Source organism: Copidosoma floridanum, unplaced genomic scaffold (assembly GCF_036245765.1).
Source record: "Copidosoma floridanum isolate Cflo_tuat_1 unplaced genomic scaffold, Cflo_Japanese_pri ptg000017l, whole genome shotgun sequence".
NCBI lineage: Eukaryota > Metazoa > Arthropoda > Insecta > Hymenoptera > Encyrtidae > Copidosoma > Copidosoma floridanum.
The window spans coordinates 4,840,851-4,855,002 of NW_028321894.1; the positions used below are offsets into that span (position 1 = coordinate 4,840,851).

General features: G+C 30.4%; 1 protein-coding gene across 1 annotated transcript in view; it reads right to left on the reverse strand.

Moving 5' to 3' along the window:
* Positions 1-14,152, reverse strand: part of LOC106644845 (uncharacterized) — a 2,208,360-nt gene that overhangs the window by 2,163,207 nt on the left and 31,001 nt on the right. Inside the window, exon 2 of the mRNA XM_089592443.1 lies at positions 9,510-9,629. Coding sequence (XP_089448569.1) covers positions 9,510-9,629 — 120 coding nt within the window. The remainder of the gene's footprint in view (positions 1-9,509; positions 9,630-14,152) is intronic.

Sequence of the window (14,152 nt, forward strand, 5' to 3'; positions counted from 1 at the left end):
GAAAAATATCAGTTTATCTTACTGTACGCCGGTGCGATTTGCCGGTCAAACTATTATGCCAATAAGGGAGAAGGAATGATTTAATAAATAAAAAAGAGTACTGGTGTATGAACAGCCAATTAGCAATCGTTGTTTGACGGTAGGTAATCGATTAAAGATTATTTATTAGTAAGGATTTTTTTGAGATATCGAGCAAGGAAAAGTAGCTGAAACCAGCAGTTTGATTTTTCGCTATCTCCCGATTCGTTGTCTAATTGTGGCTAAAGAACTTGAGAGATTCGGAGCAACATCGAAAGCTTACTGTGTGGCTCGCGATATTTTCTAAGTCTTTCTCTAAGGGTCTTGTGACCAGAGAGGAAGCTTGAGGATCTTGGCTGGCTGGGTGCGATCGAGTGACTGCGTGAGTTTGCGAGAGGACAAAAGCTGGAGCCAACATCCAGTACTAGGATTCCCTTGACACTGAAGGTCAATAGTAAGCCCATGAGAACCTTCTGTTTGTTGATTTAAGATAGCGGTGGTGGGGTGCAGAATACACGTTAGAGTGAATACGACGCGTTACCGTGTTCCTCACTTCAAAGTAGTGGCTTTCTGGAGCCGGGGGTAAGTGGCTGTACGTGACGCATGGTTAAAGGAAACTTGGGTCACGAAGTGCACTTCATGCCCTCCTTGAGTATAGCTGGTAGTGACTCTGGGTCGAGAGTAGTGGCTTCGGGAAGAATAAGTAGTGGCTCCCTGAAGGGCATTGTTAGTGGCTCGTTGGTGGGAGCTTTGTGGCTCGGCAAGTGTTAGCTACTTAATTAGCTAATAAGTTTTTCTAGTAACTGCTTTGCAGGGTACTTTGGGTTGTGGCGTCAGGGTACGACCGTCGCATTAAAGAGGCCAAAGCCGCACAGTTGTACCCGCAACATTGTACTCGGGTTAGCGGTGTAAGTGTGCTTAACTGGCCAGGTACAACGTTACAACATAAATGTGTACACTATGGTCAATTTTTATTATGTGAAAGTACTGATTGCAATAATAAAAGAAATCAACCGTGCTACTTGTGAAGTTCTCCTTTTTACAAAATCCACAGAAAAAGCCCTAAGAAAATGTATAATCATGTTGTACAATCCAGAAGAATCCTATCAGATAAAGTTGAAATACACTCAGAAATGGCCATACTCTACAAGAGATCCTCTCATACACATATACACAAACCTGATTCAACCCTAAATCTATTATTGCTATTATCTTAAGATGTATTTTCTCGTATTACGTACAACACACTTTATTAAGAGAAGAAGAAACAAATAATTCTTACAAAATGGGCTTAATCAAATGACACTCTGTCATTACAATATATCGAAGGAAAACTGAAAGAAATTGCAAACCCTAAGAGAGAAAAGTCCCTAGCATAAATCTACCTTGTAACAGCTTTTGCAGAAAACATGACTATGATAATTATTATAATTACGAATCCTTACGGTTCACGAATAGATGCATTAACCTTATGTGCCTTAAGGAGCAGTAACTGTTTATTTCCCAGATCTTCTCCTACCCATGCCAACTCAAACAAAATTTTTGTAAATATCTCAAAAGTTATCGAGCAGATCTTAATGAAAATTAGGGATTATATAAATAAACATACTAGGAAAAGTATGGTAAAGAACTTAGGCAATGAGCTCACCACTGAATACAATGATTAATTAATTATTTGTGACACTCACAGGACTTGGTTACTTTTGATGCCATGTTGTGTTGGCGCTGTTGGCGGAAAATACGAAAGTAACTCCAAAAAATTTAGCTTGGCAAAATATAGTTCTTTTTCATCATAAGCACGTAGTTAAGTAACACTTGAAAAATTTTTTAAATAAATTAATTAAAAATTATTTTGGTTACATAAAAAATACTTTTGAACAAAAAATTACAGACCATTGAAGACTCAAGCGTTAATGTAATACTACTTCCTTATCAATCGAGTATTCGGTAAAACAATTCTTTCATAAAGGTATTCATTGTAGTTATATCATGTTGTGATTTGGTTATACAAATGAGTCCTTTTGGAATCTTATCCAAACGAATCTTCAATACCTTGTAAATTATTAATAATACATCGATCTATAATATCTGAGAAGAAGATGTTAGAATTATTTATAATTTTCTTTTCAATAAAAATGTATGTCACGTTTACATATAACACGTGCTCTTATGATCGTAAGTTACACGTCACCTACGCGTGTCATCGAAACATTTTTATAGGGCTAAGATTGGTGAAGACGTATAGTTACATTTTTCTAGTGACATTTTTCAGACATTTTTAGGTTGGTACTCTATGGCTCAGGTACCTCCTCAACTCTACAGCTCGTACTTCTTCATATATAATGGCGTACCTTCTACCTTAAGTTACCATATTTTGACTCCACCTCAAGTTGCACCGATGAAATCTTGGCATAAAAAAATTTTCCACCTCATTTGTAGAAATTTTTCCACACACATTGGCTACAAAATATGTGTATGCAGAGGGCAGATTATTTTTTACACGCGTAGTTCGCCATATAAACAATTATTTTCGTATGATCTTATTAAATTAACAGATCAGTTTTGTTAATATATTTAAATTATATTTATTATTGTAATCTACTCTTCGTTAAAAATTTATACGTCCGTAGTAAACGACTAATTTAAAATTAAATCAATAATCACATAAACTGATATCGCTTTGACAATAACTTTAGTGGGAGATACTTTAAGTAGTCAATGTGTAATTGAATAAATGTCACTCACTCGGTTTTCATAACTAAAATTCTTTTCACAACCGTCAAATTAAAGCAATGTATATATTTACTACTAATAAATGTCTAAATTTTTTTTTGATTGTTAACCCGTATTCATAACAATCATATGAATATTTTGATAAAATTTAGAAAAATTTTTTTTATTTATGTACTCTAATCGCTAGACTTGTATTCTTTAACTGTATTGACCATAGCATAGTGCTCTCCCCTTGTCTTGGCTTCGATCGAGACTTACTTAATTGAACACCACAGTGTGTGGACTTGTGATGTAAAACGTTTTTAGTTAAAAATTTTACACTGATTTCTGACACTTTTTTAAATGAAAGTTTTTGTATTAATAACATATTTGCAGCTTCATGTATTAAATAGTATGCTGTAAGAAAGTAAGTTCTTTAAACATGAGATAAATATAGACACAATTTCTCAGGTAACAAGGGGGTCACCAGACCCACAGGAAGAACAAAGCTCTGTTAACGTTAGTACTGCATTTATGTTGTTTACTAAAACAAAAACTTGAAAAACAAATAAAAAAAAAAAAAATGGTCCCATGAACCATTAATACCCCTTTATTTGTTGTTTTAATTTTCTTTATAATTTTTTTCTTTTTTTTTTTTTTCTCAATTTCTTGTTTAATTTTTTCTTCGTTTCTTATTTTAATTTTTTTTTTTCATTTTTTTTTTTTTTTTTTTTTTTATATTTTATTTTATTACATTTTTTTTATTTTTTTGTATTTCCCTTATTTATTATCTTTTTTTATTTTTATATTTAATCTTCTTTTTCTCATTCCCTTTTTCATTTAATTTTTTTCATTTTATTGTATTTATTCATCTCTTTCGTGATTTTATTTTATTTTATTTTCATATTTCATTTCATTAATTTTTTGTGAAATTTTTTTTTACTAATTTTTTTGCGATTTTATAGCTTATAAGTGCAATTTTTGTTTTATTTTTATATAATTATTTAATGACATTGTGCCATTATATGTTTATCAAATTTAAAATAAGTGCCCTTTAAACTTATTAAAATAATATGAAACTAGAAATATATTCATATACTGATCTCACATAATTTATTTATAATTGATTTAATGAATTACTTTATTTATATAATTATGTGATAATGTAACATAATTTGTTCGTCAAATTCGAAATAAAAGCCTTCAAAAGCTATTGATACGTTCTTAAGTTAATACGTTCTTCAACTCTATTCTACACGTTTATTTTAACTTTTTTTTTTATTCTGTTTTTTTTTATTTTTTTTGTTTTTTTTTTTTTTTTTAGATGTATTATTTAGAAAACAAATACATAATTAAATCAATTATCAGTGAATACATTTAAAAATGGAATGTTATAGTTACGAACCACACCATAAGTACAAGAAACCGAGTTTCTATAGTCGGCAGCGCTCGTAGCAGAGTAGGTAAGGTACTGGACTTATATGCAGGAGGTCAAGGGTTCAAAACTCTGTATTGGAAAATGTTTTTTTTTTTTTTTTTTTTTTTTTTTTTTTAGACTTGTTAAAGAAAAAAATTCAAAGTCAAATAAAAATTATTGTAAGAAAATAAAATTAAAATTTGCTTAAAAATTAATTGCTTGGGAGTGTGAGGGGAAATGGTAGGTAAAGGTGTGCAGAAGAGTAACACGGCACGGTTAGCAGATATACATATATAGTGGGGAGAGGGTAAGTGTAGAGAGAACAGTCGATGAGGGGGACAGGGTAAGGGGGGAGACTTGAGAGGAAGAGACACGCACACCAGTTGATGTTTCATTGAATCATAATTTTTTTTCCCGATGACAATTTTTATTCAACTTTAAATTTGCCTCTTTTAGAATGAAAAAAAAAAAGCACTTTCCAAGAGATTTAAGCCCTTGACTTCCTGCGTACGAGCCAAGTATCTTATCTCCTCTGCAACAGGCACTTCTAACAAGAGAATTTAAGTTTCTTTTGCTTATACTGTGATTTGTAACTGAATTTAAATTTAAATATCAATTTACTGAAGATTAATTTATTTTTTTAGGTAATATGTTATATTTATTATTAAATTATTCATTGAAATAAATATTGTTTTTTTTTACATTAAATAATTATTTTCCAAACTTAAATACAATTTTTTTTTAGCAGCAGATTTTTTATACAGTAAAGAATATTTATTAAATCCTTAATAATTTGTTGATTTTCAAATAAATCAATAAATAATCATTTTTACATTTTTCTCATTTTTTTCATCGTTTTTTCATTAATGGTTTATTTATATTAGGTTCTATGAATACAGTAATTAATTTTTCTTGCATTTGAATATTTCATAATTTTTTTATTTGAGACCTAAGTGATTACTTTAACTTAAGAACGTTCATTACAGTTAGCGAGGGAAAAGTTTGGAGCGGTAGAAGGATTCCAAATACGTAGCAACGCTGGCAATTTTTTTTTTTATATAGATATATATCTATATATGCACTTTTACGAATACTTGAACCTTTTTTCCTTATTTCATAAAAAAAAAAACATTTGGATTAATTTTGAAATTTCGTAGGTTTATGTAATAGCTATCTCTTATACTTAACATTCAGAGCTTTCAACAGATCATTTCCTTAGACTTCTTTTAATTATTCAACGCATCCTCGTAAGAAAGTATGACAAGTTTTCCACTGCATATAAGCTAGTTTGACAAAAAACTGAAAAAAAGTAGTCACAGCTTATCACAGATAGTCGTAAAACTGTTAACTATACAGTTAGCGTGAAGGAAAGAGAAATAAACAAAAAAAATAAGAAAAAAAGAAAATAAAAAATTAAATTAAAAAAAAAAAAAAAATTAAAGAAAAAAAGTAATGAAATCAAAAATTAAAAAAAAGTATAATGTAAATGAAACCAAAAAGCACATAAAGAAATACCAAAGAAGAAAAAAAAAAACTAATAAAAAAGAGAAATAAAAAAAGATTTAATAAAAATGAGAAATGAAATAAAAGAAATTTTAAAAAATTTTAAAAATTGGAAGAAACAAACTAGGGGGTAGAAATAGGTCATGGGACCCACGGTAAAAACAAAGTAATTTAAACATGAGATGAGTAAGAAGAAACACAATTTCTCAGGTAACAAGGGGGTAGCAAGACCCATACGAATAACGGAGCCTTATAAGAATAAGAACTGTATTCATGTAGTTAAGTAAAATAAAAACTTGAAAAACGAATAAAACAAAAAAAAAAATTAGTTCAGTACTCACGATGGTTAAACTTTGTAAGTACTGTATTTATGTACGACGTTCTGATGACGTACCTCCTGGTTTGTATTCTTTCATTTCAGTGTAAATACAGTGAAAGCTAAAAAACCAAGTAAGAAAATTTATGTATTAGAGGATTATTATGTATTGAAGGTTTTTTCCACAATATAAACGCTGGAGAACTATCTAAATTCCATGAGATATAAGATTTTATGAGGTATACTATCACGTATTATTAATTACGTACTAATGTGCTTGTCACACTTTACCTAAGCTTGCAACGAGTTTTTACTTATTAAAGTGATTTTATGAAAGAGATTGTGGGAGCGGCTCGGCTAATATAAACTGACATTTCAAACAGAACCACTCGTTCTCTAGCAGTCAAACGTTAAAATCTTCTTTCAGAGCTAATTTGCAGTTAGTTTTTATAAGTAGTGTGAAAACATTTCTTCTAAAGTTATAGTTAATTTTAAAAGCCCATGATACACGATGAGATGTAATTAAACTTCTGTGAAAATTTGAGACCAACTAGTTCAGTACGTTTTGAGACTTTTGCGATCAGACAAACGAACGCTATCTCCTAACATATTAGTAGAATAAAGTATCAAATAAATTATAGGTGAGTGCGAGACCATACACGGAACATTCTACAATCTTAAATTGTATTCGAACTACCAACTTTCAACAACGTTCAGCTTAACACTAGTGTGGTGTTATATTGTGACAGAAACCTATAGTGAAAGTTGTATCTATATAATAAAAGCGTGACAGCAATACTTCAGTACCTCCTCTCACTCTATTTCTATGAAGAGTTGAGGATCCTGCAGCAATATTGAATAAAACATGCACGCCATTAGGATACTCCGTTAAATGCAGAATATTTACGCCAACTGCATAACCCTACTTATTAAAACTTCAACCAAGAAGTTAAGTAATTAGCAACTCTTCAATGACTTTAATTAAAGCAACTAGCGACCAATCCATCGCGATATGCTTTATACAAACATAAAAGATACATATTAACCCTATGATATACTCCAGTCTCAGTATAAGCACGCTGCCATACCATAAAATGCCTGAAGAAAAAAGAAGAGAAAAAAACGGATTCTGACCAACAACTTCCAATTGCATGACTCACAAATTACTATACAATAAAGTGTTTACATAATTTCCATAAAACACAGTAAAAATTATTACCACTGTGCTCACCTTTTTGAATTACAAACCATTTTACAATTATTACTGTAGCACATCACTTATAATAAATTCAACATAAAAAATTTTTACCAGCAAAACCTCAAGAAATAGTAATTCATATTTTATAAATTGCATTAATTCACATGTTAACATAATTTTTATGTTCTATTTTTTAAATTAAATACATCACATTACTAATAAAAAAAATTATATTATGTATCAGATAATGTGGGTGGTAATCATCTAAGGGGAGATAAGTAACATTTAATGTCATATACTTATTATTTATCACTTTAAGACACAGAGTTTCGTTCTAAAGTTATCAAGGTCAAAGCTCAGTGATCTTAAAACATCAAGTGGTATATCTGTTTCCGCAACTGCGTGGCGTATAACTTACTTCTATTGAAACAAGCTGCTGTCACAAAACTTAAACTACCCATGCAACCCAAAAAAAATCTTATGAAGCGCTTATCGTACAATATTAATTAACACTAATACATTAAAGGATATGACCACCAATTTCAGCATTCATAAGAGCGCTTAATAACGAGAAATATCATTCACAATTTTAAGAGAAACTTTTTTTTTAAGTAAAATCCAAGATATCAGAAGCTTTAACCATCAACTACTGTATAATTATTAAACAACAGCTGTGCTCTAGTCAATCAAGAGAGATAACTTTAACCTCTGATTGGTACTTCAAATCCTCAGTCTGTCATGTCCTTTTCAAGTCCAAGAGTATAAAAACTCCGTGTAAATAACAATATTTGTCTTTTTTTTCATGAAGTGCTGTAAAGTAACTATAAAAGTTAAAAAAAAAGTTCTGTTGTGTCTTTAAAGCGTTTGCAAGACTTAATATGGTGTTTTTACTACGTATTAGAAGCGTGAATTTCAAGAAAATGTAAGACTTAGTTTGGTTACTAAGCTGTGAAAGAAAAGCCTGAATAAACCAGACCACTGCAGTTAAATTTAAATTAAGTTAGGTTAAATTGTTACACATCTAGCAAACAAGTCGATTTCACATAAATCAAATGTTATACTTGGGTCTTAGCTTCATTCTACATAAAAAAAATTATCAGATCCAAATATAATCTTTATTTTATACTTAAGTGCTTCACTAGTTTATGCACACTATGTAAAGTTATGTTGTGTGCAACTAACCTCCTGTCTGTTTGTTACTCATTTATTAAGACATTTTTTTTTCTGTAATTTTGTTTATCCCTTGATTGGTATTTTTCATTTCTTACAATACATCTTTAAACTACAACAATATTGAAATGTTATTTTAATAGTGCCCAAATTCTAGATGGAGGATAGACAAGTAAATTCCTACTCAAAACCATTGGGAACGTAAGAATTTTCTCCAGGTGTTAAAGAACAGTTAAAAAGGGCGGTGCCAATAATCGTGAAACTAATGTATCAAAAAAACTATTCAGTAAACCATGACGTTGCATAACCTTAAGCAACGAGGATGATAAGAATAGCATGGAGCAAAACATAATTACAGGATCTCACTATGTCTTAGAGCTAGGAAACTTAGTCAACTAAGTGAAGAGAAATACTGTAGTTTAATGTTTGCGATAATGACTTACTGTCAGCTAAAATTAACATCCATCTGACTCAGAAATTTGGTACACTCCTAGAACTGATGTAACTTTATTAATAACATAAAGCTACTTTGGCTCACTAACCAAAAACTTAGTTAAAAGAACAATAAATTTTTTTTACAAATTTAATTATTCTTCATACGTAAACTTGTTATGACAAATGCTTATGAAAACTTTTTTACTGAAGGAATAGTTAATATTGTGTTCAGGCTTTTCCATTGTGTAACCAACATTGTCTAACTACCTGATAAGTGACGACTGACGTGAAAATCTGATAGTACCACATGGACAACTTTTCAATCAATACATATTTAATAGATTTATTATATTTCACATCCTACTCTGCCTAGTGAGTATAAAAAAAAACTATTGCATAACGTTCTCGAAATAAATATGAATAATTATGATATGCAACTTCTCTTTGTACGAGATATTTAAAATAAAGATCTTCGTTCCATAAATAACTAATATTGTTAGTTACATCATTCTTAATACAAAATCTCAAACGAAAAACATCATTTGATCAACATTCCCTATTTAATAAAGCAGAAAGAACAATAACTTACTAGAAGTTTCACTTTTCTGTAGACAATTTTCGAGAATATTTTGATTTTTACGAAAAAACTCGATATTCTTCGATCTTATACATCTATCTAAATCGTACTAAATAAATTTATAATGGCAACAATCAAAATAGAAAAATAACATAAAACGTACATAAAAGGGACTGCTGAAAATACTTAATGGTACTTGCTATATCAGCTCCAGTTGGAATTGGCTGATTTCCATGCAAAAGTCGTTGATAGTATTCATGAAGTGAAGCCAACTTTAATGTATCTGAAAATAGAAATATATCGCATTGTAAAAAGAAGTATGTTTCATATCTTTTTGTATACTACGAGAAGCCTACATGAATACTCGTAATTTGATTGTTAACAATTACTAATACTTAAAAATTTTCAGTAGAACAGAAAATTATTTGTTGTATGAATAGAAAACACCGGTTTTTCAAAGTAATTACAAATTATCAACATCGATTTCACCAGAAAAACTCGGTTTGATATCTTTCGTTTCGTAAAAGGAGCACTTGTTCAATGGATGTAATTATTTACTCTCTCTTATGAGTACTACTAAAGTTAAAGCAAATAATATTTCTGCAAATAAGATAATTTATTTCAAGGCCCGAAAGCTAGTCTTTTGTTGTGCTCACTTAAATTTACTTTACTGGTAACAGTAAGAGACAAAGGCATTTCTGTAGCTAAAGACTTGAAAGTTAACCAAAACATTTTGGCATATGACCTAGTAAGGTATTCTCAATACCTTTAGTAAAAAAAAACCAGATACAATGTTACATAATGCCTCAGGATCTCAGGCTTTACAAGAGAAAGCTCCCATCAACTATTCACTTGAGTGGCTACTTATTAAGTAATTAATAATACACAAATATATTGGTAATAAAAGTAAGAACTGCTTTGTAATTTTAATGGTTATAACTCATTAACACTGCATTGCTATACAATCCTTCCATGTTATAACTAATACTTATATATTACTTTTTTTAATACTAGTATTCAAAAACAACGGATTAAATAATTTTGAGTTATAACTTTTCAAAAGAGTTTTTACAACTTTTTGGTATTCTTTGACTATGTTGTCAAGTCTAAGACAAACAAAATGCTTTGTGTAACTGTAAGATTAAAAAAAAAAGGCTAAAATATCATTACCATAAAGTTAACCATTTAAAAAAAATTTTTTTTTGCGGCATGTGATACGATAACGTTGATTTTTTAATTTTCTTCTTTGTACACAGAGACTAAGTTCTAGATTTTTTCAACTCCGATTATCGGGGCAATTTCCAGCAAATCTGATGATAGAGTGAATTTAAACAGGATTAATAATAGTTATTATCTAAAGTCATGTGGAATATTCAGAAAGTCGTGAAATTTACAGTCAGACTTAAAAATTTTTATAACAGAGAATTGTAATTTTTATTTTCAGTCTGGGTGAAAATTCCCCTAACTCTCTTTAAACTGGCACTACGGCATACCATCAGAGGAGACAAGCCAGCTGTTTGCTATGATTACATAATCTGGTGTCTGTAAACACGATCAATAGGGTATCTGTACCCGTAAGTTGATGAATAAAAGGTTTCTCTTTTCGTAAAAAAAACATCTTGGTGAATGAGTGTCTCGCAAAGCTTATTTTAGAGATAACTGGCCTTAGCAAGACGGTATATTGTAAGAAAAAAAATAGTACTAAGATGTTAATTTAATGTAAAGTATTATAACTTAATTGACATAACTTTCTTAATTCTTATTTATTTACTTTCTCAATCATTTTTTTACGATAAGTATCCATTATAAATCACTTTGTATACTACTATAATGAAACACGCTCATGCGGTAGGTGCCATTGCGGATTTATGAAGGCCATAGTCCCGTTCTATTTAAACTTAACCACGTCAGACACATGTTTACCAGATAGTTCTTTTACGTCAAGACGAAGCTCTTATTCATAACTAAAATGGTAGTGATAATGTGTGAATCGTATTCACAGACAGCAGGTTATGCGAACAAAGCAGACAGCTAATCTAACTTCTCCTCTGACGGCGTAGTGCAACGTTGCTATGGAGAGAGTAAGGAGAATTTGTACCCTAACTGCAGATAAAAATTACAAAGCTTTGCTATAAAAATGATAAGGACTAACTATTAGTTCTACTATTCCCTAAAACTTTAACCGGCAAAAATCAAAGCTTACACAGGATAAATATTTCTCTATCGTCAGATTGTTCCAGAATTATCCGGACAATCAGAATAAAACTCACCTTAACTTGTTCTCCATGAACTAATACATGCAAGAATACTTACAGGAATCATTTTATCATAGACTCCTTAAGAAATGTTGTTATTCAAAGTTACATTTTTCATTATGTCCAAAACAGTTATTTGTACAATTAAAATTTTTTCAACCGTGTTTTAACCAATGCCCTAAAGGGTTACTCTAGATCAACTTAAAACGTACTCATCATATACATAAGATTAAGTTACAATGATATTTTAATTTTTATAAATATTTTAAAAATCTTCTAAATTGTAGTCAAAAACTTTTATTAGTAAGTATAAACTTCTTTTGAATTTAACTTTTAATTTGAATTATATTTTATAACTGTGCACCCTTATTTTTTAAGGTTATTATATTAGAAATATTGTAATTATTTTACTTTGTTAGCATAAACTACTTACGATAGCCGTCATATGAAACTTTTTTTAAACACAAACAGTTTTTTTTTTGGCTATGTCTCTTTTAGTGAGCAAAATCGTGATAAAAAAAAGGAGAGGATCTCAAATCCAATTTTGTTTACTTCTACTATTTCTATCTCTATGTTATCTCAATTGTTATAAAATAATAATAATTTTATTGCTTTTGAGACACAAAGTTTTATTTATTTTTAAAAAAACTTTATCCAAACAACGATTTTTAAATTAAATCTGTTACTATTATAGTTTTACTTAATATCCTTTTCTTATTCTTGCATCTTAATACTGTTACGTAAAGTTCAACATTAAAAAGCAAGGAATTGTTTTAACGTATGTACTGTTACGTGAGATTCTGAAGGTTCAGGGTGCTTAATAATAACATGGCAGTTAAACTCAATCAATGACTTTATTGCTATATTCCTTGAGGGAAGGCACTTTGCGGTCCCGAGTTACTTATTGCGACTCTGCTCTTTCTAGTCCTGAAGTTCTAGAGCCCTGTGGCCACTCCTGCGGGCCTTTTGATGCTCTTTTCTCCTCCACTTGTGCTCCTTCCTAATACTTATAGCTGAGGCCCATCCCACGTAGTATGTTCCATACTGTCCATGACACGTCCGAGGCCGCTTCGTCGTCACCCTCGACAACGTTCTTTTCTGTACCACCTCGGGAACGATTGTTTAATTAGTGTATGTATCATTTTGTTTGTGTTGTAATGTATACTAATCATATGAGAAAAATTCATGAGGTTATCCTATAAACATCCTCGTTTCTTTTTCTTTTACAGGCTTTGATTAGTTTTCTACAAGTTTATAATTGTGTTATTACACATATTGTTCGTGTTTGCGCTCTTCCCTCTTACATAATAAATTGATAAATATGCCCTTGTGGGTCTGATTTTCATTTATGATTATTTAATTACTATTTATTGCTTATTATCTAATATAATATTAACTTATTTACATACATAATTTTTTTTTTTTTTGCTTCATACATATTCATTTTCATCATCATGATTATCATTTTTCTCATTTCGGTTTTATTTTACTTACAACTTTTGTTTGGAATATTAATATTAATTTTCTTTTTTTTTTATTTTTTTTTTTTTTATTTTATACTATATTTATTACATTTTACGCAGCGTCTTCCACATGACATGACAAAAATCTTTTTTTTTAAATTTTATTATCATCATCATTTCATACGTATTTTTTTTTTTTTTTTTTCTGTATTTATCCATTTAACGCATCATTGAACCAAAAGCTATATCAATCGCTCTTATTTACGTATTTACTTACTATTTTCTTTGTATATTTATTTACTTATATTTTTTCTTACCTATGGATTCCTTTGTTTTTTTTTTTTTTTTTTTTTTACTAGACATCGTCAATGCTTAGGTATTAAGGCTCTACCTTTAACTTAGCTAAAGTTTGTTTGTTTCTTATGGTAACTGTTTGTTACTACCATATTCCTTCCAGTCAAAAAATTCGTCTTTTGTCTGTACTAATTTATGTATACGTCGTTGTACTATGTCTGTTAGTTTAGTACCTGTCGTCAACCTATCCTCCGGTCCATGTTCTTGCTTACCAAGCTCCTGTTACCATCTCTTTCTACTACCATCTTTATTTTTTCCAATATCTCCTCTACTTTTGATACGTGGTATCTTACCCCTTTTATTTTCCGCACTATTTCTTTCAGATTCAAATTTGAACTCTTAAACTTAATTATCTGGTTCTCGCGCTCCTGACTTGGGTCCAATCTCTTCTCTGATGTTTGGGCTGTGCAATCTTTCGCTAGGTCTATTACTCCTGCCTTCATTACTTTAAATGTTTTGTGCTTGGTGTAATCGCATTGTACGTGTATCTCTTCGTCTTTCGTGGTGCTGAACGCATGTTGATTCTTCGCGTAAAGACGTGTCCAATATGTGTCAAGCAACTATCGTTGCTATCTTTGATATTTCTGCTATTTCTTTCTCCGTCGCGCTTCTTTCTCCCGGAAATCTAAGGTCCGTTAAAAATTGTTCTGCTAATATTTCTGCTTCTGCTATCACGTCTAGCGCTGCTTTCGGCAGGTGTGACAAGCCTCGACTCGCTAAATATATGATATCCG